Source organism: Ornithodoros turicata, chromosome 1 (assembly GCF_037126465.1).
Source record: "Ornithodoros turicata isolate Travis chromosome 1, ASM3712646v1, whole genome shotgun sequence".
Lineage (NCBI taxonomy): Eukaryota > Metazoa > Arthropoda > Arachnida > Ixodida > Argasidae > Ornithodoros > Ornithodoros turicata.
Genome location: NC_088201.1, coordinates 216,340,606 through 216,365,045, shown reverse-complemented (window position 1 = coordinate 216,365,045; position 24,440 = coordinate 216,340,606). Strand labels below are relative to the sequence as shown.

General features: G+C 45.4%; 1 protein-coding gene across 1 annotated transcript; it reads right to left on the bottom strand.

The window, feature by feature from the left end:
• Nucleotides 1–5,158: 5,158 nt before the first annotated feature.
• On the bottom strand, nucleotides 5,159–10,408 carry LOC135394539 (uncharacterized). Its single transcript, XM_064625328.1, has 3 exons — nucleotides 9,887–10,408; nucleotides 8,596–9,781; nucleotides 5,159–8,529 (listed from the first exon to the last, which is right to left on the bottom strand). Exons 1-3 carry the CDS (start codon nucleotides 10,406–10,408, stop codon nucleotides 5,159–5,161), a joined length of 5,079 nt encoding a protein of 1,692 aa, XP_064481398.1.
• Nucleotides 10,409–24,440: the final 14,032 nt, after the last annotated feature.

Genomic DNA, 24,440 nt, shown 5'->3' with positions numbered 1-24,440 from the left:
AAGGAACAGACAGGAAGGCTGCGTACTCACAACTAAAGGAAAATTATATTGTTCACACATTTAAATACGTAATTTCCAAGGCGTAAGAATGTCACAAACACGTGGGCACTAGGAACATTAGGTCACGCGAAGAGCAGGAATCATTATCGAGATTACGGCACCGAATAAACTTCTCAAGATACCCTGCCATAAACAAAACTGTCAACAAAATCAGAGGTTGTCAGATACAACACAATAATAAATGGGTATAATGCACACGAGGGACTGTGTACACTATCCCTTTATCAGGGCAGATGTATAAACACGAAGTTGAGAGAACACTCTGCTGCACAAAAACCTAGCACCTCGTCTGGTCATCAGCCAGTTCACTGCAAAAACTGCGGATGTTAACCACTATTAAAAAAAAGCAAAAAAAAAACTACAATAGTTGGTACTTTTGAAAACGAAGTGGGTAGGGAGCTCCTTGAAGCCTACTTGATTAACAAAGCTAGTGATAAATGTGTAAGCGCACCATCAATTGATCTCAAACAAGCTGAGATAATGTATCTTCAGTCTCCAGGTGCTCTAATGTTCCTAGTACTCACGTGTTTGTGACATGCCTACGCCTTGGAAATTACCTATTTAAATGTGTCAATAATAAAATTTCCCTTTAGTTGTGAGTACGCAGCGTTCCTGTCTGTTTCCTCTGTCTTTGTCTCGCTGCTGAAAATAGAAAAAAGAAAAAAAAACCTGAAGTATGACTTACCAACTACCCAGTTTCTCTACCCGCGAGCTCATGGCGCTCGGGTTGAACGCGCCGATCTTTCTGTTGTTTGGCTTAGAGTCACTAAATAAGCTACGCTTCAAAGTAGCGACACTGAGCCGCCATGTTGTTTCGGATGACCTCCAGCGCCATCCATTTAGCGCTCTTCGAAGTGTTGTCTTCTTCCACTGCTGAACTTCACCTTCTTCTATTTCTACTACCAAAATAGAGGTGGGGCTGGAGGTCATCCGAAACAACATGGCGGCTCAGTGTCGATACTCTGAAGCGTAGCTTATTTAGTGACTCTAGTTTGGCTCAATGGTGACGTCAAGAACACCGCTGACGTCACAGGGAAACCAAAACCGGATATGGGTTAAGCGCACGATGTCATTCATTAGTAAGTTTTAGTATATCGAGCGCTATCACCTTTGCGTACGTAACGGATAGCGTTGGTGGTTATGGGCTCTCTCTATTTTCTCTAAAACGGGGAAGCTTCCACACTTAATAGTTTACGTGGACGATACCACAGTCGAATGCAGTTGGAATCCGAATACCCTGCGGCGGTCCGGACTGTCGCTTTAAGGAAAGTGACAGGATAAGTCTACTAGTGCACTCAAACACTGTTTGTGGTGATTTCGCTGCACCACACCGGCATTGCTCGTTTTTCCGTTATTTTTTTTCCCGGCGAGTATTCGAATATATTCGGTATGAAAGGAATTGGATCGACTTGATTCGCAACTCGAATATCGAAATTCGTATTCGCTTCGGAATTATAATCCTACATATAAATATTCGCGTCGATATTTAAAAAAATGGAATATTGCCAAGTGAATATCCTGCGAATGTTGTGAATGTGCGAGTGTTGGCCACATAGTCATGCACAAGGGCACATGTTGAGCCATTTGTTAAATTGTTGCTAGTGTTTGACATGAGGTCGGTGTTACTTTCCAGCTTCATCAGAGTAAGTATTCACTTCCGCATTCCAGATCGAGCAGCGCAACACTACTGTTTCCTACACTTTTGTGGCGTCACACTCGCGACGTTAAACAAGGTGCTTCACCTAACGTGTCACAAAAATGTGTTAAAATCTACTTGCATGTGAAGTCTCGGCTCAAAAGGTCACTTCCGCAATCTTTTACGAAGACGCAGGATCGCTTTGATCAATTTTCTGATCGCTTTAATCACGATAAATTTAATTTTCTAAATTCAACTCCGAAATATGCGAATCCAATGTCACAGTTTTTTTTTGTTTTTTTTATTTGCCAAAAACAGTGCATGTCTGATCTGCCCCGTACGATCACAACATGGATGTCCCACCAAAGATGCAAGTGCTACGCAAAAACAGAAAAAAAAAGTCACTGTCCCCTCACTTTCCTACTCAGTGCCTTTTTAGATAACTCTGGCCGCCGTTATCATCAGAAGCATGGAAAAAGGCACTGAACGGGCGGTGTCACCGCTTCTTGCACTACATCCTCAGAGACCACGCGCGGCCGGCAGTTCCTGCCTCTCGAAGCGACGAGTTTCGCTTTTTTTTCTTTCTCTTTGTCATGGAACACGGTATATCCGACATGCATTTTCTGTTTGTGGCCAAAAAGTGAACAACACTGCCATTGGCACTCCATGTGGCATGTTAAAGTGACATTGGCTTGGTAAATTTCGGGGTTGCATTCCATTGATTAAATGTATCACTTTTGAAAACTGATCAAAGTGCCTCTGGGTCATGGCACAAGTTTGTGGAACACAAATACTGTTGACCACATGATTTTCTTTTGAAAGTAAATTTATATATATTTTGAACCGTTAGGTGAAACATCCTGTACAATACAATGTGATAGTTGGTAAGCTGAAATTGCCGTATCATTGCACAGTATTGCTGAATTACCGTATCTGGGGTATTTATTTATTCATTTATACACAAAATCAACCAGCTTTTGGTTGGCAAGGCATGAATAATGCATGAGAGTTTTTACAAACATAAGACAAGTTATTAAGAGTGAGCATTGTTGAGTGAACAGTGTTGTGCCCGGTACCGAAATATGGTATCGCGATACCGATACTCCTTACTTGAGTAAAGATTATCGAAATAGCGATATCGATACTTCTTTTTTAAAGTAACGGTGTACCGCTACCGTTAGTAAGAAAGAGAAGTGCGATACTTTAGGCGATACTTTTATATGAAATACGGATATGTCGCAACTTAGAAATATCGCCTACGTGACTAGTTTTGCTGTGAAAAGACAACATATTTCATATGTTGATCGAAAACGTTATGCTTGACTTTTATCAATGGTTGATTCTTGAAATCGTTCTCTGCCATCCTTGCAAGCCGTGGTCTCTCCGGCAGCTGACAAAGGCCAGTGTGACATTTGCGTTTGTGTCAGGGCCACACATACCATGGAATCCAATGCCCAAACAATCCTATATCCGAAGTTGACAATACCACAGTATGTGAGCCTGACTCAGTGCGAAACGGCAGCTTAGCAGTGGAATCCAGAGCGCACTGTCGAAGTCTTGACATCTGTTCGTTGACCTCAACTCTTTTGTTGAACACAGCGTGGTTATTTCCTTCAGTTTCAAAGAAAAACGGTGTACACGTGTTTGGTATAATTCCATAATTCCGGATACGAAGCACGTAGGCGTGTCTGCAAGCTTCTTGTCGAGGGCTAGGCGGACCAATGACAATGAATAAGAGTGAGAAATGTGGTCAGTGAAGAAAGGGTGGGGCACTAAGAAGTATGGGTATCTTTAACGATACAGAGATCGCGTTACCATAAATTTGTAACGGAAATACTTTTGCGATATCGACTAAGAAAGTATCACGATACGCATTCCGATACCGAACAACTATCGCTTACTGTAACGACGTTACTTGTAACGGCGATACGTATGACACTGGCGTTGAAGGAGCGAACGGATAGAATCCAAACCAAATGAAGTACATGCAGCACCTGGTTCATCTATCTTGGTAACTATTTTGCTATCAACAACATCGACATAAGGCAAGGCAATAAAGACAACATTACACCAACGAACGCATAGGATACACTATAGTGCGATGGAGTGCATGCAACAATCTGTTCAACAAACTTCGTTACGGTTTTGCTATCCACGACATTATGCGTCAGTTCGATGTCGCGTTAGTTCGATGTTCTCAGGATGAAGGAAACCTTCTGCGCATTAGTATGTGACCTTGGCAAACTGACATGACAGTGGTGTCGAGTAAGGTCTGGTGGTAAACCATTGAATGGGATATATTCCTTACCGACACGTTTGAGAGAATTACTTACCAACTGAATGCTTCAGATTGTGTATTTTGCTCTGGGTTGCAAGCATGGAAGATCGAGTTCAGCCAAAAGAGGAGAGACATGTTCCATATGTGTTTGCTGTAGTGATTAATCGAATTGCCCTTCTTTGAGCGATTTGAAGTGAATATGCGCAAGGCACAGTGTAAGTATCTAAACCTCCCATATTACGTCGGCGTATTTTAAAATAGGGCACATGGGACACATAAGCAGATAATTAAGTTCCTTGTGTGAACTGTCGCAAGGTGCACCTTAAGTACAGTTTCCGATTGGCTTTGTGTCATTAATGCTATATGTTTGGTCCATCGCAGTTGCGAAGTCAGTGTAACAGCGAAGTACGTGACTTCATGAACCGTTCTAAGCACGATATTGTGAATGTAGTATCCATGACGTAATGGGGTTTTCTTATTAGTAAAGGACATTGGTACCCAGCAGCAGGAAACATTCAGCTGCACCTCCCAGGTATCCGCACACTTAGAAAACACGTGTAAGGAACCATCGAGACGTGGCTGGTCGTGAATAGCCCTAAGTGATTTGCGTATAAGTTGCATGTAGATGTGAGGTTACCTAGAAAATTGTTGAGAAAGATTAAAAAAAACGAACCCCACCCCAAGAAAGCAGTCGACCCAAAAGGGAACCTTGTGGCAATCCTGATGGTACTGGTAATGTCTCGGACTGAATGTCACCGATGGAGACGTATTGATACAAGGATCCAATGGTCTAGCCAAGTTATCAATTGGTCGTTTATCAAGACACAACTCAGATTACTCAATATCATTCTATGAGACGTGGTCGAAATACTTTCAAAAGTCTAAAAAAAAGTCATCACAGTCTTTTCTGATCTCAATGAGGACGTTAATCAGAAGGCTAAACCATACATAACTCAAAGTACGGTAAAAAGACAGTCTTCATAAGCGGGACGGGAGCCACGTCGGCTTCGCTCCATGCATCAGCACAACAGTCCCAGTTCCAAAATGAAAAGGAAGAAAACTGCCGCGTACAATCCGCGAAGGGGCGCTACCAAATATACACAATAAGACAAGCCTGTAGAGGCAGCACACTCCCCGTCTGGTATCTGAAGATACCACAAATTCCCCAACAAGCATGTAAATGTTCACAGTTCATGATCACTTAATAAAAGGAAAATTTCACAAATGGGTCTCTGGAAAACCTTCAGTAGTCCGTTCTTGTGGATCTTAAGCTCTACCTTACGCACCCTCCCGTCAGAACTGGGTAGAGTCTTGATAACGCGACCCATAGGCCACTCATTTCTCTCGGCATCCTTGTCCTTCAGCAACACAATGTCACCTTCTCGGACGTCTCGTTGAGCTGTTTGCCACCTGCGACGGCCCTGCAATGTTGGAAGATATTCCTTCCTCCAGCGGTCCCAAAAGGTGTTGGCCATTGACTGCACTTGTTTCCAGTGCCGTCGGTAGACATTGTCATGCCCAAATTCTCCAGGAGGTGGAGGGTTTCTACCCGTCTTCTGAGTGAGAATCATACTTGGAGTGAAAATCGTTGGGTTTTCCGGATCTGTTGACACCGGAGTCAAAGGTCTGCTATTTACGATCGCTGCGATCTCCGCAAAGAGTGTGACAAGCATATCGTGCGAAATCACTGACTTGTTCGTGCCTAGAAGCACAGAGTCCACGATGCGACGAACAATCCCGATCATGCGCTCCCAAGCACCACCCATGTGAGAGGCGTGAGGGGGATTGAAAACCCACGTGCATTCTTGAGTTTGCAGATATTTGCCAACATCGTTGTGGCCAGGCGACGCAGTGTTGATCTTCAGCTCTTTGCACGCACCGACGAAATTGGTTCCGCAATCGGACCGCAGCAGTTTAACCGGACCTCTAATAGACAAGAACCGTCTGAGATCGTTGATGAAGCTCGAAGAATCCATCGATTCAATGATTTCAATGTGTATCGCACGTACGGACAGGCAAGTAAACAACACAGCCCACCTTTTGCTATGTGCGAGTCCACCTCTAGTTCTGCGCTCTTTAACCTTCCATGGTCCAAACACGTCGAGGCCCACATAGGTGAACGGTGGGTCCATGCTAAGTCTGTCTCTTGGCAAATCAGCCATGATTTGCTTCTGATGTCTGCTCCTCAGTTTGCGGCATTTGACGCACTTGTGAATCATCGAGCCGATGCAGCTTTTTGCTCCCACAATCCACAATCCTGCCGCTCTGACTGCACCTTCAGTGAAATGGCGGCCTTGATGCTCAACCCTTTCGTGATGGTGTCGGACCAGTAGTGTAGTAATATGATGTCGACGGGGCATGATGACAGGGTGCCGTTCGTCTTGGTCAAGTGTCGAGTTCTGAAGTCGTCCTCCGATTCTCATGACGCCATCCTCGTCCATATAGGGGTTCAACTTCGAAAGTGGGCTGTCCCTCGGTAGTCTGTGCTCATTTTGTATGCATCGAATCTCACTCGAGAACATTTCGCCTTGGACGGTTCTGTAGACGAGTTTCTTCGCAGCGGAAAGTTCTTCATTAGTCCTGGGCTCGAGGCAAATGTGCCAGTGTCGACAGGACACCGATGCAGTATCACCCCGAGAATGAAATGAGCGAGCGATGTGCAGAAGATTCGCTATTGTTCGAATGAGAATCGTCCATCTTGAAAACCGCTCGAATCTGTGAGCACCCAGCCGACGCTGCGACGACACACTGGTAGCAAGGGTGGTCACCACAGGACGAACCTCCTCGTCTGCCTCAGGGTCTATCAATCGAAACGTTTGACATTCGAAATCTGAACCCGAGTCGTCTGTCTTGTACAAAAAGTTAGGGCCAGTTAACCACGTTGTCTTTGCAAGGCGATCAGCCGATACTGCCCGTGTGGCAATGTCGGCAGGGTTCTGTTCAGTGGGAACATAATTCCACTGTTTGGGCTGACATGACTTCCGGATCCTTTCGACCCTATTGCTTACGTATACGTAGAACCTCCTGGACTCGTTGTATATGTAGCCGAGTACCACCTTGCTGTCGGTGTAGAACTTCACCTCGTCAAGGCAAACGTCGAGCTCGCTGATGATAACGTCAGCCATTTCCACTGCGAGCACCGCCCCACACAACTCGAGTCTTGGAATTGTATGTCCACGTTTCGGTGCGAGCTTGGCTTTCCCGAGGATGAACCCGACATGGTTATGACCACGAGCATCCGTGAGTTTTAAGTAAGCCACGGCAGCAATGGCTTTTGTTGAGGCATCTGAAAATATACAGAGCTCCTTACGACACGCAGTGGCGAGAGATATACCAGAGTAGGTACGAGGTATCTCGATATCTTCGAGATCTGATAGAGAGTCCCTCCAAACTTCCCATTCACTACTTTGTGGTAGTTCGACGTCCCAATCTTCTGTCAAGGTGGACAGTTCCCTCAACAACAGCCGACCACGTACAGTGACAGGAGTTGCGAATCCAAGAGGGTCGTACAAACTATTAACTGTAGACAGAAGACTGGTGTGTGGCTTCTTGTTGGGAGGAACGTGGAAGGTGAAGGCATCATGTTTAATGTTCCAACTTAGGCCCAAGCTTCTTTGTGTCGGAGGGGAGTCAGTTCCCAAGTCTAGATCTTTCAGATCTTTCGCATGCTCCTCAGATGGGAAAGCTTTCATCACTGCGACGCTGTTGGAGGCTATTTTATGCAGCCTCAGGTTTGCTACAGCCAGCATGTCCTTCGTTCTCTGGAGTAGATCGATGGCGGCTTCTTCGGTAGGGAGGGACTTAAGCCCGTCATCCACATAGAAATCTCTCTCTACAAATCGCCTGGCGTCGGTACCATACTCCCTTTCACCTTCAAGGGCGGTTCGCTTAAGTCCATACGTTGCAACAGCTGGCGATGGGCTGTTTCCGAATACGTGGACGCACATCCTGTACTCCACAACATCCTTCTTCGGGTCGTTGTCGCGGAACCAGAGGAATCTTAGGTACTCCCTGTCCTCCTCACGAACGATGAAGCAGTAAAACATTTGTTGAATGTCTGCGGTGATGGCGAAGGGTTCCTTACGGAACCGAATTAGTACTCCTAAAAGACTGTTTCCAAGATTAGGCCCCGTTAGAAGGACGTCATTTAGGGATGTCCCTTGAAACGAGTCGAAAACAACACGTATCTGTTCCGGCTTCTTCGGGTGATATACGCCGAAAATAGGAAGGTACCACACTTCTTTTCCTTCTTGTCGTTCCGGGGCTAACTCAGCATGTCCGTTGGCAAAGATGTTGCCCATAAACGTAAAGAAGTGTTCTTTCATATCCGGTCTTTTGTCCAAGGTACGGCAGAGCGAGGCAAACCGAATTCGTGCTTGTTCCCTGTTGTCCGGTAGTGGACTCCTCCTTGTGCGAAAGGGAAGCGGAGCAACCCAACTGTTTGCTTCATCCTTGGTGAATGTCTTGTTCATTATTTCCAGAAACTGCTTGTCCTCAATTGAAGGAGCGAGCTTGTTGTCGTCCTTCGACGTCTCAAACACAGAGTCACCCAGCCCTTGGATGTACGACAACGTATCGCATGACTAAGCTGGCATCGACGTCAAGTTGGCTATCGCAGCACCTTGTGCGACATTCTCTTTGATGAAGACATGACTTGGACACGGAGTAAAAGTGCTCGCGCGGCCGTTCTCTAGCAGTGTAGTGGTAAATGTACTGATACGGTCTGGCTTCCGCATCCCATTGATGCACACATCACCAACTACCACCCAGCCGAGGTCCAGCCTTTGGGCATACGGAGCATTGTTGGGACCATTCAGTTGTTGCCGTACCTTGTGCACCTGCAAAACGTCCTTGCCGAGTAGAAGCAGTATTTCGGCGTCTTCCGTCAGAGGCGGGATTAAACCAGCTATTTTCTTCAAGTGTGGATGATGGTGCGCCACTTCTGGCGTAGGAATCTCATTCCTGTCGTCGGGAATTTGCATACATTCGATGAGTGTGGGTAGTGGAACTCTTACACGTCCATCGATGGACTCTACCACATATCCACTTGCTCGTCTTCCCGATGACTCAACTGTCCCAGCGCATGTTTTGAGTGTGTAGGGGGATTCATCTCCCTGCACGCCGAACACATCGAAAAAGGCCGGCCTGGCAAGCGACCGGTTGCTCTGATCGTCCAGTACAGCGTACATCTTGAATGATAGGTCCGGCTTATCCTTTGGGTGCACTCTGACTAGACATATCTTCGAGCAAGACCTACCCCAAGTGTTGCTCCCGCACACACTTGTGCATTTAGACATCACTTTAGTTGACAAAGGATGAACGTCATCCTCCCCGCCGTGCTGGACATCACCTGCTGATGTGCTGGTGTCTTGGTGGACAGGACCTGGGTGGAGGGCAGATGCATGTCCTTCACTGCCACACACCGCGCATTTTATGACCTGCACACAGTCTCTGGCGAAGTGGTCCGACGACGAGCAGCACCTAAAGCAGATCCCGAACTCCTTGAGCAAAGCCTTCCGTTCCGTCAGAGGCTTGGTTTGGAAGCCACGGCATTTGTTCAGCGGATGTGGCTTCCGATGCAGAGGGCATTCTTTGCTTGCATCTTTGACAGTCTTGCCCCTAGATGCCGTAGGGCCAGGATCGGATGCTTTTGACAGAATATCTGTTTTCTTGACAGCGACTGATGTCCTGTTACTGGCATTCCTAGGTGGGGTTCTGTCGTCTCTCAGACGAGTAGTGTTGAAAGAAGTGGATGAACCGAAATGAAAGCTTGGGCCGTTTTTGGTCTTTGCTATGTCCCGAATGAACTTTGCAAAGAAGGAGAATGGAGGGAATGTTACCCTCTTTTCTTATTTGTATCTTGACCCTTGCGTGATCCATTTCTCCTGAAGGCCATATGGCAATTTTCCCACGATGGGGTTCACACCTCGAGCTGTGTCTAGGTAACCCAGTCCTGGTAGGCGAGGATCTGCCTTTGCTGATTCCAATTCTAAAAGCAGGTCTCCCAGTTCTCGTAACTTGCGATGGTCACTGTTGGAGATCTTGGGGAAGGCTTCAAGTCTTTTCAGGAGAGCACTCTCGATGGCTTGCGGACTACCATAGCATTCCTCCAACCTCTCCCACGCTAACTGCAGCCCTGCAGAAGGATTGCCTACGTGCACTGATCTGAGCCGTTTCACGTGCTGCGAGGACTCGTTTCCCAACCATTTCACCAGAAGGTCAAATTCTTCACTTGCGGTGATACCCAAGTGGTCGATAGAGTTTTTGAATGATGACTTCCACGACATGTCGTTTTCGGGCTGATCATCAAATTTGGCGAGGCCAGTGTTAACCAGTTCTCGTCGGAGAAGAAACTTTGCCAAATCTGTCGTCGTTCTGTCGACGGCCTCTGTGACTGGCACATGGTTAACAGGCTCGTGGCGAGCGTTGGCCATTCTAAATTCTTCGACTTCAGGCCTTAAAGCCGCGTGAAGAGGGTCCATTTCCATCCGTTGACCAGTAGGTATAATGCTCGCAGGCGTTAGGTTCAAAGGAGCAGAAGAACACATCTCCAAACCAGTTCCGAGCGTGCTTGCGTTGTAAGACTGCTTTGGTATATCCGTTTGCCAAGACGCGTGTGGATTACAGCGTGGAAGACTTGTGCTCGTATTGGTCTGTGCTCCGTGTATGTCTCCGCCGTGAACATCAGTCCTTTGAAGCTGTAAGTCGTCTGTTCCAAGTGAACTTCGTCCAGCCATACGTGAACCGTCGTCTAGGTTTATAGTTCGGTGTAGCAACTAATCTTTGGCTTGCTGGACCGAACCATCTCCATCCACTGTAACGTCGTCGAGTTTAGCGGTTTCTGTGTCAGCAGCTGCCTCAAGTGTCCTGGCCTGCGCTTCGACCGCAGCTGCTTCCTTCTCTTCCCGAAGTAATTGTAAGTTGGCCTCCCATTCCACTCTCTTGCGTCTGGCGGCAGCAGCTGCTATCTGTTCTTCCTCCACCATACGAGCTCTTTCAAGTTTCATTTCTGCCTCCTTCCTACTGTAAGCTGAGCGGGCCTTGGCAGCTTCAGCATCGGCCCTCGCTCTCGCTGCTGACGCACTCACAGAAGAAATGTTGGACCGCGCAGATCTCATGGAACGTCTTGAAAGCGTGGAATGTCCGGAATAATTAGAACGAAGCGAAGCTGTTTCCAGAAGGCTCTCCAAACGCTGCGTTGCTTCTATAACTGTCCTCTGGATCAAAGTATCGCGTTCTTGATCAATAGCCTTTTGTACGTCTCGTACTTGGAGGCTCTCCTCGGTGTCGATCCGTGTGAGGAAGGTAAAATACTTGAGAAGTTGATACCCTTTGAAGCTGGCCCTTAACTCGTTCAGCGTCCGTTGTATGACCTCGGCAGAAGCAGTAGTTGAAATGTTCGACAGGCACACTTCCGTTTCCTCCCATGCCCTGTCTAACTTGACTTCGAATTCTTCTTTATCAGACTCGAACCTTTCCCATGCCTTTAGCGACAAAGTCACCTTGCGTTTTGGTCGAGTAGCTTGAGGTGCTCCAACACTGGAAGCGTCACCCGCAGCCTCGTTGCTAGTGCTGTGTTCCATGATGGTCCCGAAGCCTTGCGTACGGAGAGCAGCCGTCAGAGCGAAGTGTCTTTTTACTTTTCTGATCTCAATGAGGACGTTACTTAGTTGCACACATTTAATCAGAAGGCTAAACCATACATAACTCAAAGTACGGTAAAAAGACAGTCTTCATAAGCGGGACGGGAGCCACGTCGGCTTCGCTCCATGCATCAGCACAACAGTCCCAGTTCCAAAATGAAAAGGAAGAAAACTGCCGCGTACAATCCGCGAAGGGGCGCTACCAAATATACACAATAAGACAAGCCTGTAGAGGCAGCACACAGTCTGTAATTAATCCCTTCTAGGGAGTTACCCTGTAGTGGCTAAGCTAGCGAAGTGCTCACTAAAGCTGAATCGGAACTGAAGTTTATTCGGTCGGGCAAGGCCCGTGGAAAAAGGAAGATACTGAAAACGTGCCACGAGAAGGCGTGGCGCCAACTTCGTTGAAGCGCGGCGCCACGAGGTCCTCCCCTAGACTCCGTAGGGGCTAGCAGCCCAGGACACGACATGGGCATATGGGGTACATATTTCCAGGATTTTCCCCATATTGGTTCAAACTGGGAAATATGGGGCCCATATTGCCCAATTTGAGCCGGTATGAGGAAAATCCTGGTAGAATGGGTACCATATTGGACCCGTATCGCCAATGATCAGCCAATACCGGTCCAGCAGAACGCCACGGCCGCCACCTACAGAAATCAACAGCCTCAATCAGGGTCATCCCATACAGGGATAGGGGGTTTCCATGCGCTGATATCAAGGAAGAAGTCTTCCCTCCCCGATAAGGCCACGGCTGACTAAAGCACTTCTCCGCCTCTATAATTTTCGTGTGAAGGCATTAGGTACCACATCAACAACGGTATCTTGAAAAGTCGGACTGTACCCACATCTACTTCAGTGCAGGCTCAGATGCCCCGAGGGTGTGCCACCCAAAGATGACGCATGTTTTCGAAGCCTTATAGTGGCACACCGACACGTCTGGCCTATATAAAATAGGCCACACGATTATAGTTCTATGCAACTAGAATCATGTACATCAGCTCTCAACCACCAAATAAATTGCACTTAATTTTCCGGCTGTATGGTATTTGTCGTTCGCACGAGGAGGAACTCGTGGAGAGAACAGACTGATGAGGTCAGGCGACAGTCAAGCACATATCCATACAATACCTTTTGTTATGATTGTGCGCATACACTGAAAATACAGACAAAGAAAATACCGAACAGCTAGCTGTGTACCACAGCTGTGTATATATGGATATATATCCTAGAAAAAAGAATAAGAAGAAAAAGCAGGCACCAGGTGCGTACAGAATCCGTTGTGCACCACAGACTGACGCTGCGCTGTTATTTTGTTCACCTTTCCTGGGCCGCGCTGTCATCCGCGACAGAAACGTGCGCTTCCTTGTGTGTTACGAAACGAATTTAATGACAGGAAATGGATAGTCATGTTTAGTTTCTTATGATTTTGTACAACAGGGAGAGGGCGGTTGAGAGCATCTAAATTTTAATGAGAAAAGAGGCTGCAAGCCTAACATCAAGTTACAAAAAAATATATATATATAACAAATGTTGTGTGTGCTATGCTTCTACACTCTAAAAAATGTTATTTTGTCTGTCTGAAAAATGTCTGTCTTAAATGTCTGTCTGAAAAAGTACATGAAAACATAACTCAGACGCCGTTCGTAAAATAAGATAAAATTGAGGTCTGTTTACGGTCAGCCTACTGCAGAAAAAAATAAAGAATAAAGTACTGTCAATTTTGTATGCATAGACGGGTAGAAATCCGGCGAACCGGTAGAGAAGTATGAAGGGAGTTGCCTCAGGATAGGAGCCGCCGATATTTCGAACAGAGACTCTTCTTCTTCTGGGCGCAGAAGAAGAACAGTCTGCTGAACAGTGTGCTGAGGCAAGTCCCTTCGTGTCAACTTTGTATTATGCTTCATGACCCCACCGGCCCCTGGGTTCATGTACGACGTGTGATGAGCACGTCACAGAAGTCCGTAATCCTCTACGCTGAAAAAAAAAAGTACTAACCTTGACCTCACACGCCAATCACAGTTTGCAATGAGGTGCTTCTTAACTTTCTTGTTAATTCCTGCGGGGTTAAGCCCACTAAAAAGATATAATGCAATGCAAGTGCCTCACCGCCACTTATCGTTCGCATTGCACATCACAGCGTCCACACATTGGCTTCAGCCACTAACGCCAGCAGTTTAGCTAGAAGAGAACACTTGTGATGGAGAGTGCAGATACTAAAACCTCGTGAGTATTATTTACAAAAGGACAACAAATCGAGAACTCAAGCACATGCAGTGACATTCCCAACGGCACGCAACACATGTTCCGTGCCAAAAGACCAAAGGGAGATGCACGTTTCACTAAAGTACTCAGTCATTGTCGGATTTACTCACTGATTTGTCGTTCCAACGCAAATTCGAGTTCGAAGCGGCAGTACCACCGTGCCAAACTTCACTTTCTAAGGAGTAGGCGTCGTATGTTTTAGCGTCGTCTGCAACACATCGCCACCCGCCAAGTAGCAGCCCCCTGCGCGTCGCGAATGCAATGTCACCTGCAATATTGTTTCGGTTTCTTTCCATGCTGTTTCGACATTAAACAACAAGCGAGTCTTACCTAGAAGTATGTTCAACGGTGCAATAAACAGGCCGGTCAGCGTGCTGGTCGTTTCACACAATGAACGCCACCTTGGAACAGGAAAACAGCTTTTACGCGGTAAAGGGCAATTACAGACACGAGACGTAAAATTTTACATACTTTTGTCTGCGAAGTCTTCCGTACAATAAGACCACCTCTTACAGTGTAAATTGTAGGATTTCGCCCCCTGAATCCCACCCGGGTACGTGATCTGACCGGTCAAACCCCCGAAGAAGATGAACAACAACACAGAATAACAAAGGATGTATTTACTGATCGTGCAACAGCAGCTATCCGTTCCAGAGCCAGCAACCGAGTGCCGTCTTTCCCCCCTCGCGACCCTCCTTTCTAGCCTGAAAAGGCGAAGCAGCAGAGCCTTACGATTCACATACAACAGCGCCCCACAAACTGAAAAGAAACACAAATTCAGGTTGTATAACATGATTCTTCATTCACTATTGCACGCTATCAATTTTGAAAAGTAATATGTCCGCTCATAATACTGCTGAGGTAAACCCTTGACGTCTGATATTGCTTAATGCTTCAGGCCCGAGGCTGCAACTTTCAACGTTGAAAAGTGCATGTGTTTTTGACTCCTTATTCATTTCGCAAAATAGGGCGAAGCAATTGCCAAGGCTGTGAGCCTTAACCTTCCAAACATACGGCGAGCTTCTCCACATGTATGGTCACCTTTATACCAAATGCAATAATAAATATACGGTTTCCCACTCCCCCACAAAAAATGAACAGAATGTACTTATGACATTCTAGGCTACATTGAAGAAAAATTGTTCTTCTCGGCTAGCTATGATAACCAGTAAAAATGAATGTGTTACGCCTGCATCAATAAAATCTGAGCTTTCAATGGCGGTCACAAGCAGATGCATGAAAGCCTACGGAAATTACACATAAATGTTAACTGCGACCAAAACAAATCTCAAAACAAATCTAAACCGGAACGCAACCTAAATACAACTTATCCATCAAAAACCACAGAGCTAGCCGTTCTGCAGCCAGTTTACTCATTTATTTTGCGTTTTCGATTATTTTGTGCTGTAAAAAGTTGACAGTTACGAAAAGTACTTTTCGATTAGAAAGCGTGATCCCCTTAAGAACAGACCAGTGACGTTCATTGACGCAACAATGGAGTACACTATCTGCGGTCGTGTCTCAAGGAGGGAAGAATCTGTCACACATCGCCTCCGCCTCAACGTCAGCCGCAGTCCTTCACTGCTGTTCAAAATGTATCAGCAAGCCACACCCTTATGTTCTACCTGCAACGTTGAGGCAGATAGTCGTCACCTTCTTCTCGAATGCCGCCGTTCCAAGTCCATTCGCGACAAGCCCAAGTCTCGCCTGACCAGCCTCGGATACTCCATCTCTCTCGCGACACTAATTGGCACGCGGAGCAGTAGTGTAACCGTGGTGCTTCTCCACTACCTTCCTGATACCGGTCTCTTCAGCAGTCTGTGACATCGCGTGTGTGACGGCGGAACACTTTTGACCTCTGGCCCCACATCGCCTTACTCTTAACTGCCCAGGAATACACCCTAAGGAGTTATGTAATAAGGAACAGCAAGACGGCTTTTCCGTCTGACTTTTCCTGTGAAAATAAATAGATCCCCCACCCCCCTTGAGAACAGCGTAATAGCTGCATGCCGTATAGACACCAGGATGGCACCCCGATGACACTTACTGCTGCCTCCACTCCATGCTGCCTTAGATGACCCCTGAAAAAGTAAAATCAACAAAATGCAGTGTATTGCTAAACCACTAAAGAAAAAGTAGCCTTTCTGCTGCGTATATGATATTGTACACATGATCGTATTACTACCATGTCGAGTATGTTGGTGGTTATTATAAGCACAAACTTTCTTTTAGTGGTTACTTGGCGCATTCCATGATAACATAAAGTAGGAAGGCAACGAAGGTCACGAATAATATGAACTATATCGGGGGCGAATGGAAATAGCTTCGGAAAGGCAATGTCGATACCCTCTTTCACCACTGAAGCTTGTAAGCCGGCATGATCTTGCACAGCTGCTGCAACGCGTTAGTCTCTAGATCACTCATCTGTGCATGGTCTGTCGCAAAAATAAAATCAAACCTAATCGAATCCGACCCGTGTTTTCCCTGCAGACACCATGTGTGAGCTTTTCTGTCATACATATATGATATCTCTCTGGTATAGCTGATCTATGACGAAAACCCGAGACTGGGAAAAAGACGAAAACAGACTACACAACACAGTCACCTTAGAAAGCCCAGTCTCAGGTTTTCGTCATGGATCTTAGCCACCAGCTCGCTTGCTTTTTAACCATTTTATCTGCAGCTGATCTATTTGATCTCGCTCGCGAATAATGTCTGGAAGCGTTTCGTAAAATCGAGCTAAGGCCAATTACGGTAGTTTTCGCACAACTAGTGCTACTGGTGAAACAGTCGCAGTCGCATTGCTAGAATGTCATCTGACGAACCATAGACATACGTCTATTACTGCGAATTAGGTATCGCTACTTCGACCGTCGAAAAAGAATACACAAGGGAAAAAAAATCTGCTATTCCACGCCACTGCGGCAGTCAGAACCCACCAACTAGAGAGCGTCTCGCACTAAATTTCGATGAACTTGAGAAGTTTGCATGTCAACATTTTGTTGTTGCTTATTTCGTTTCCAGAGGCCGAGTGTTGGCTTGTGCGTTACTTCTTCTGATAATGGTTATCCTTCTCGTCGTCGTAAGAGTCTGGATGTTCCTCAACCAAGGTAGGAACACTGGAAATAGTATCTTCCTCAACCAGTATGTGCATGTTACATGCCAAAAAATGTGCCCTCCTTACCTGCATCTAGCGTATTTATGTCAAAGTCAAATTTAAGACAGCAAGATATATTCGTGTCTTCCGAGTGCCGAGTCGGTATCACGATCTAGCTAACCACCTTTCTTCTGTGTGCGCTTCTGTGCTGAAAAGTGGAGCCTTACTGGCTTCATGCTCCATATATCACAGTCATAACCACAAGGCGGCTGTCCGTAAGTGCAGAGAATGCGTCAAGAGAATGCGCAGCACGAGAGAGAGATCCGCTCAGAATCATGCAGGTGATACACCGTTTGTCCCTCATGTGTCTGCTGAAGCTGATCTGCTGAAAGCGTTCCTCTACTAATTTCTCTTCATTTCTACGACTATCATTCTGACGTGCTGGTAGGCATGTTAACGGAAAATAAGGTTTCCCGAACAACATTTCGTCCCTCGTGACAAATTTCGTGACGGATCACATCGTTTTCTGTTTCGGATCCAAAATTAGCGACAACGTTTATTCTGCAACAGTTCCGATTCGTTTGCTCCAAGTCGTGCTTTTTCTCAGAGTTGCTCGTCTTAACAGGTACAGGAGACATCCACAATCGAATCCCATCGACGATGTCAAAGGTCACACATGCCACATCCATCACACCACGTAAGTATTAACATCAATTGAAAAGTCTGCAGAGTTAAGGATCAGAGACAATACTAACATCAAAAATTTAATCCCAAATGAACCTTAGAGGATACAACGACGCCAAAACTCACACAGAGCACCACCACTACAACGAGTAAGTATGAACATCAATTGAAACATTTGCGTATATAGGGATAAGAGAAAATACTGAAATCCAGATTTTAAGACAATGAAAAAATGGCTAAGAAGCAACAAGCTCATGAACATTGTTCATAATGTAGAACTCCAACACTATATAGGGAAGACGAAAGGAGACTTGGTGTCGTGTCTGTCCCTTGGTGCTCCTTAGTCTCGGGTATTTACATGATGCAAATTTTATGATTGAATTTTAAGCATGAAGAAAGAATACTATCGTTCATAACGCCAAAGTAACATTGAAAAATGAATTACCCTAAATATCCAGGTTATCAATCAGACACTCCAGAGAAACGCATTTGATGGCTTTGTTTTGCATCACCGGAAGAGTCGACACGGCGTGGCAGCTGACGTCATGGAGATTTCAGCTCCCGATGAACACTGAGATCGCCATTTCATGTTAACTGAATTTGCATTCTTCTTTCGTTCCACTGTCCATCGAAAAACCGATGCGCTTTCTGATGCGCTTAGGATGCAATGAGTTGGGACTCTTTCATGCAGGCGGTCTATTACATACTGAATAATAAGGAAAAAAAGAATTATTCTTCTACGTGTCGTACTTAGCCAGATACAGGCCCTCGAAGACACTATCGACCAGGTGGGGCAAAGTCGCCATATTCCCATGTATTTCAGCCTACTCGCAGCGTAAAACACCGTAGGCCGCCATTAGGTGACTCAGTTGGCTCGTAGTGGATTATAGTAGGCTACATATCCAATCCAGGTCAAACCTGAGTCGCAGCAGCCGAATCCAAAGCCCCAAAGCGTTTCACGCCTAGGCAACAACGTGGAGGAACACGCAGTTTGTTCGCGATGCTTGTATTTCTATTTTTCTGTGTTCCAGCCTCAGAACAGTTCCTTTCAATCGTGTTGAGAAGTCCACATGGCTCCAGTGTTTTATGTGTGATTGTTGTCTTCGCAATCTGTTTGCTTTTGTGAGTTTTCCGAGTACAAAAGAAATGGACGTCCGTGCAGTGTGTGTTCGTATAGAGCAGTTTGATAGAGTGAGGTTGTTTCGTACGCATGGAATGAAAAGGAGTCGTTTACTTTACACAGTTACTTTACTTAGTTACTTAGCAAAGCCGCAAAAAGATTACATATCTTATTGCATTGTTCGTTTCGACATTTACATGAAATGTACACACAGAAGCCAGATATACATTAAGTTACATCATGTTGAATGCATGAACATTTGCACGGATGGGCAAAGCATCACAAATTGTCTCACTGTTATTCTTTTTTTCGCGAACATCAACACCTTAAACTGTGCTACCAAGTATATGTGATCATGGATATAAACAACGGCAAAGAGAACCACATGGCAAGTGTACCTAGCGCAATGAACACAATACATTAAAGTACTCATCAAGTATATTGTAGTTGCTATATTGCTGATTGGTGGTGACAAAGAGCTAGAAAGCAATTACTTTTTAATGGTTGCTTAGCTTGTGCTTTTTGTGAAGCAGGACCAGTTCATTTCTCACTGGTAAATACCAAGTGGACCTGACAGAATAATAATTGAACCTCTGTGTGCAATAAGGGAATGCCCTTGTTGTGATGGCATCTAACGATATAGAGTACACCAGCAAAATAAAGTTAAGAACCGTATTGCATTTTGTTGCTGCTACAGGAGATGGATAGTTATAATAGACCCATTTTGTACGCACTCATACAAATCGTGTAGCTTCAATTTTGTTACGATGTGGACATGGACTTAGGCTTCCATTCGAGAAACATGTTCACGTGACAGTGTCAGCAGTGTAATCTGATGTGCACTATACTAATAAGTCGTGTTAAATGCTGGTCAACTTGGTCATTATTTCTAAGAGTGTGCTCGTTTTGCAGCGCAATAAGCACAACCATAGCTGCTCCGGTTATACCTGGTTATTCTAAGCCAATACATCCTACCTGCTATCACCATTGTGAGCCATCATGATCTGACTCGTAGTCATATTTTTCTGTCTTTTTTTCAACAAATCCCTCTGCTTGGGGTGTTATATTAAAAACGTGAGAATTCATTTCCTGGATTTTGTTGAATTAGACACACCCTGAAACGGTGCTAACAACGTATGCATGTAGAGTAGATATGCATGTGCATAAGACACATTTTAGATTTGCGTTATTCAAAGAATACCAACTACAATTACCTTGTCACTTTCACTTGAAGGTTTCTCGCTTTGGAATTTTTTTGTTCATTCCCTTGATGCACACACACACACACACATTCAACTGGCATTTCCACTCTTACAACACTTGTCACTTGTGCGTCTACAAAATATTATTTCCCGAACTCCTCATATGTCTAGAGCATATGATCCTAGTACTGATCACTGAATATTAAATAGACTACTAGGGCATAATTTCGAACAAAAAGGAGACAAGCCAATAGATCAGGATTATATGTTTCTTATAAAGTACTACAGGCTTTCTACAGCATAACAAAAATGTAGGAAGCAAAACCTGGAACGTTATATCTGATGTGTCCGTTTTTAGAACAACATTTGCGCTATACACGAAAAGGGTGAAATGTAAAAATATGAGAGAAAAACATGTGTGCCTTCTTGTCCCTCGTTTTCATTCATCACATAACAAGTAAAAAAAAAAGTTGCCCATTTTGAAGGAATATGTTAATTTATGTTCAGTTCTCTTTGCTTTTATTTTTCTTCCCGTTAACTATCATCCTGATTACTTCACTCGGTAATTGTATGTTTTCAAACAGCAAACCAAACTGTATGTTGTACTGACAACCTAAAGGCACAGTGTCAGCAATGAAATCACGGATAGTGAACATGATTTTATTCAAAAATAAGCTACTGCATTTAGTATAGCACAACAGGTTTGAAAATTTTTATGGTCCTGACTTTGGATTGCCGAAGGACTAAAAGTAGCACACTTCTCAGCTTGCAACGCTTGTCGACGCTGCATTCCGTTCTCCAAATTGCCACTATTTGATGAGAACGCGCTGGGTAAAAGTAATTGGAGCACAGTACCAAGTACACACATTGAAGAGTACTTAAAGTAAAGTACAAATACCCATTTCAGTGTTAGATACTTTATGTACCGCCCAACACAGGATATTTGTTACACCAAAGCAACATTCACATATTTTTCTCCGTCTGAAACACCGATGTGTTCATTTATATGTACATAGCATATGCAAGCTGGAAAGATGTCAGCGCAAGTGCATGAAGGGTATGGAATTCTGGAGATCTGCAATACAAAAAAAAAGGCGAAGTCAGGGAGAGGTACATCAATAACTCAGATATATAACTGATATAGGTGGAATTGCTATACACATAGAATTGTAGCAGAATTTCACATTCATAGAGAAGTTAGCAAAGCCGCAGTATCAGTTTAATGATTGCGGTTTATGTTCCACATCCAAGCGTTTTCGTGCTGTATTATTTGGATAACAGGAGAAATGAAAACTAGATTATCAGAACCTTCAATACCACAGGTATCTCATAGAAAACCCGCGCTTCGAAACTACATATGTATTTGAAAGAAGCTAGAAAACAATCCAGAAGATGTATCCAGATATGAATCGGTAATCCAGAAGATCTTGCTTTATGCGTAGTACGAATTTGCAACAATATATTCGCTGGATAACTAAGATGATGATACGGTCGTACCTTCGATTACAGTCCTCTACGGCGCATTTGTATGGCATGTTCACTTTATTGCCGCAAGAAACCGGAAAGCAAACGCAGATGATTGCCGATAAGGAGTGTTTTGTAGCGGTTTTAACAAACAGCACCTTGAGGCGCTAATTAAAGTTACCTTGGCGCAGCCTATGGTCTGACAGCCACAAAGCAGAAACCGAAACTTGCATTGAGGTGAACCACGTCTATCTAAATAGAATAGTAAAATGCACAGTACGCAACTCATTTCTGTTTCTAATCGTTTTGTTCGGTCATCTAGGAAACTTTTCTTTGGTATGAGCAAGGGAAAGCAGGAAAACGGAACCATTACATAATTGAGATTTCTTTCACCAAGACTAGCGGGATGCATCAACACTGGTCGGACAAGTCGGGGGCACAATATGGCAGCCTCCGTCGTTTGACGGCGATTCTGAAGGAGTTTGGGTCACCTGCTATCGACCAAAGAGATGACCTCACGGAGCTCAGAGTTGTGTCGTTCCCATTGGCCACCGTAAGCACGTGACCTCTCGTGCGCTGCACCACTCGCGACGCCGAGGGCTGTGATGTCAGTGCCGCATGAGTTTTCTTGTATGCTTTTATTGGTAACCAAATTACACAGAAGGGGTAGGGACTGTTGGCAAGAACGATTTAACAGACAACGCCCGGTGCCATCTTGACATGCCGGTCAGAATACACACTCAGACACAGACCCGTAGGAATGCTCTCTCTCTCGTGCCTCAATTCTAGCAGGCGCTCTATTCTTACTCCTATCAGAAGCAGGTAACATTCCTCCCTTCCTAATAGATTAGCCTGACCGGTGGTTTCACTGACACTTCTGGTTACAGTTATCACTCGGTCTTATCTTAAGATATATCAAGATATATCTTATCTTGCATCTTATCACAAGATGCAAGATCTTTTGAACATGCTCTTTGCTGACAGTTACCAGCTATTTCCTGGTCACACATATCCAACTCAAGCCAGAGAAGCACTAACGCGTTTACCTCTTTCAAATGTCACCTTCTCGCTTAAAGGAGGCATTTGATTTATGTGCCGTTTCCGAACTTTAGCACTTACTAACGCCATGACGTTACGGGGCGTAACACTACCCGGACAGTCCATTTCTTCACGCGGCCATAGCAGCATACGCCTTTGTGATATCTCGTCTCTTCGCTGTACACTTTTTTAGTAACCCTCACAGGCTTGACCATGTCTACCAGTGTGCGGATTTCTCTGCCATGAAACAATGCTACAGGCGACTTCCCCGTAGCCGCAGTTGGCGTCCTTCGATACTGCATACAGTCCGGAAGGCTTGTCAATGCATGGTCCATTTTTTTAAAGGCCTAGCTTGATATTTTGAACGTATCTCCCTTCGAGCCCATTTGTTGCTGGGTGAAACGAGGCTGTGACTCTGTGTTCAATACCCAAAAAACCTTCGAAATTCTTTGATTTGAACTGCGGCCGGTTCTCACTAGTGTCCCTGGGAAGCTATACCTGCTGAACACTTCAGGAAGCAACTGCATACCCTTGCTTGTGCTTGTTAAAGCTTCCGGCCACTTAAAAAAAAACAAAAAAAAATGTCCACGCAAATGAGTAGGTACTTGCTGTTGACTGACTCTGCATAGTCTATATGCACTCTTTGCCACGCTGTTTCCGGCTGCTCCCATTGAAGTACCTGACACAAGGACGGCGTATTCTTCTGTAGTAAGCACTCCGTGCAGCTATTCATCAGCTACTCATCTATACCAATACATGGCCACCACGCCACACCTCTAGCGAGTGCCTTCATTCGTGATATTCGGAAGTACCCTCGGTGCAGTTCCATGAAGACCATGGTGCGACATGTCTTTGGAATTAAGACACTCTGTGCTCGAAGGATGCAGTCTTGTTGCAGCGTGGGCTCCTCACCACCCCAGGTCCACTTCTTGGCTTTGCTTACGCCAGTTTTGAGTTCACGGCTCAGTTCTTACAGTTCTCGGTCCTTCTTGTGCTTTCTTTGTAGATCACAGGTATGCTGTAAACGTATTGTAGTTGAAACAGTTCAGCCTCAACCACTTGTGCAAGTTCTTCACTGGAGCGGGGAAGGCGTGACAAGGCATTTGCGTTGCCATGCAGTTTTGTATTGCGGCACTTGATGTTGTACTGACACCCTTGCTGGTACAGAGCATAATGTTGCATTCTAGCAGCCGCTAGTATAGGGATGTTCTTGTCTGCTGCAAATGCTGAGATCAAACGCTTGTGATCTGTCACTTGAAGGAAACTCCTCCGCTACAAAATTTCGAAGAACTTCCTTACACCGAATATAATCTGAGAGTACGTTTGTGCAGTCTGAGAGTGTCGTTTGTGACACTGTCTGTGGGTACCTAGCAGATAACATGGAACATCGGTCTGTGGTGTGCACGTTTATTGCGTCGTCGTCATGTTGATGGCGTCCACAGAGGGCGCTACAGGGCTCTCCCATCTAGAGCGTCGTCCGGCTAGAGACTGTCAGAAGAAAGTGACCATGTCACAGTCTTTCGGGCTGTGTAGGCCTCGGGCTTCAGTGTCGCTGAAGGAATGGAAAGTTCAGAGTACGTGTTAGAGGGGATGACGGTGGAGACGTACGCTGGCTTCGCGTGATCTGGGGCTACTGTGTCGTATTTAAGGCTGACAACGACGGTCTTCGGGGAGCGGAAGAGCCCCATCAACGGTCCGGAATCGTGTGGGGTAAGGGGTGTCTTCGCGCGGTCTGTCCTCATGAACACGTGCGAAGCGGAACTACAGCTAAGGTATCCGTTTTTGGATGTTCAGATGCCCAGCAATGCGACGGGAAGTGTGTTCTCCAGTGCGCGGGGACAGCGCGGCCAGTGAGTGTCACCTTCAGCAGACGGTGCAGTCGTTCGACTAGCCCATTCGACATAGGGTGGTAGGCAGTCGTGTGGATGTGGTGAGTTCCGAGCAGCTGCGTAA

Coding starts and splice junctions, on each gene's coding strand:
- LOC135394539 (XM_064625328.1), bottom strand. CDS start 10,408: ATGGCCAACGCTCGCCACGAGCCTGTTAACCATGTGCCAGTCACAGAG. Junction 9,782..9,886: donor CTCGAGGTGTGAACCCCATC/GTGGGAAAATTG, acceptor TTCTTTGCAAAG/TTCATTCGGGACATAGCAAA. Junction 8,530..8,595: donor CAAAGAGAATGTCGCACAAG/GTGCTGCGATAG, acceptor CGTACATCCAAG/GGCTGGGTGACTCTGTGTTT.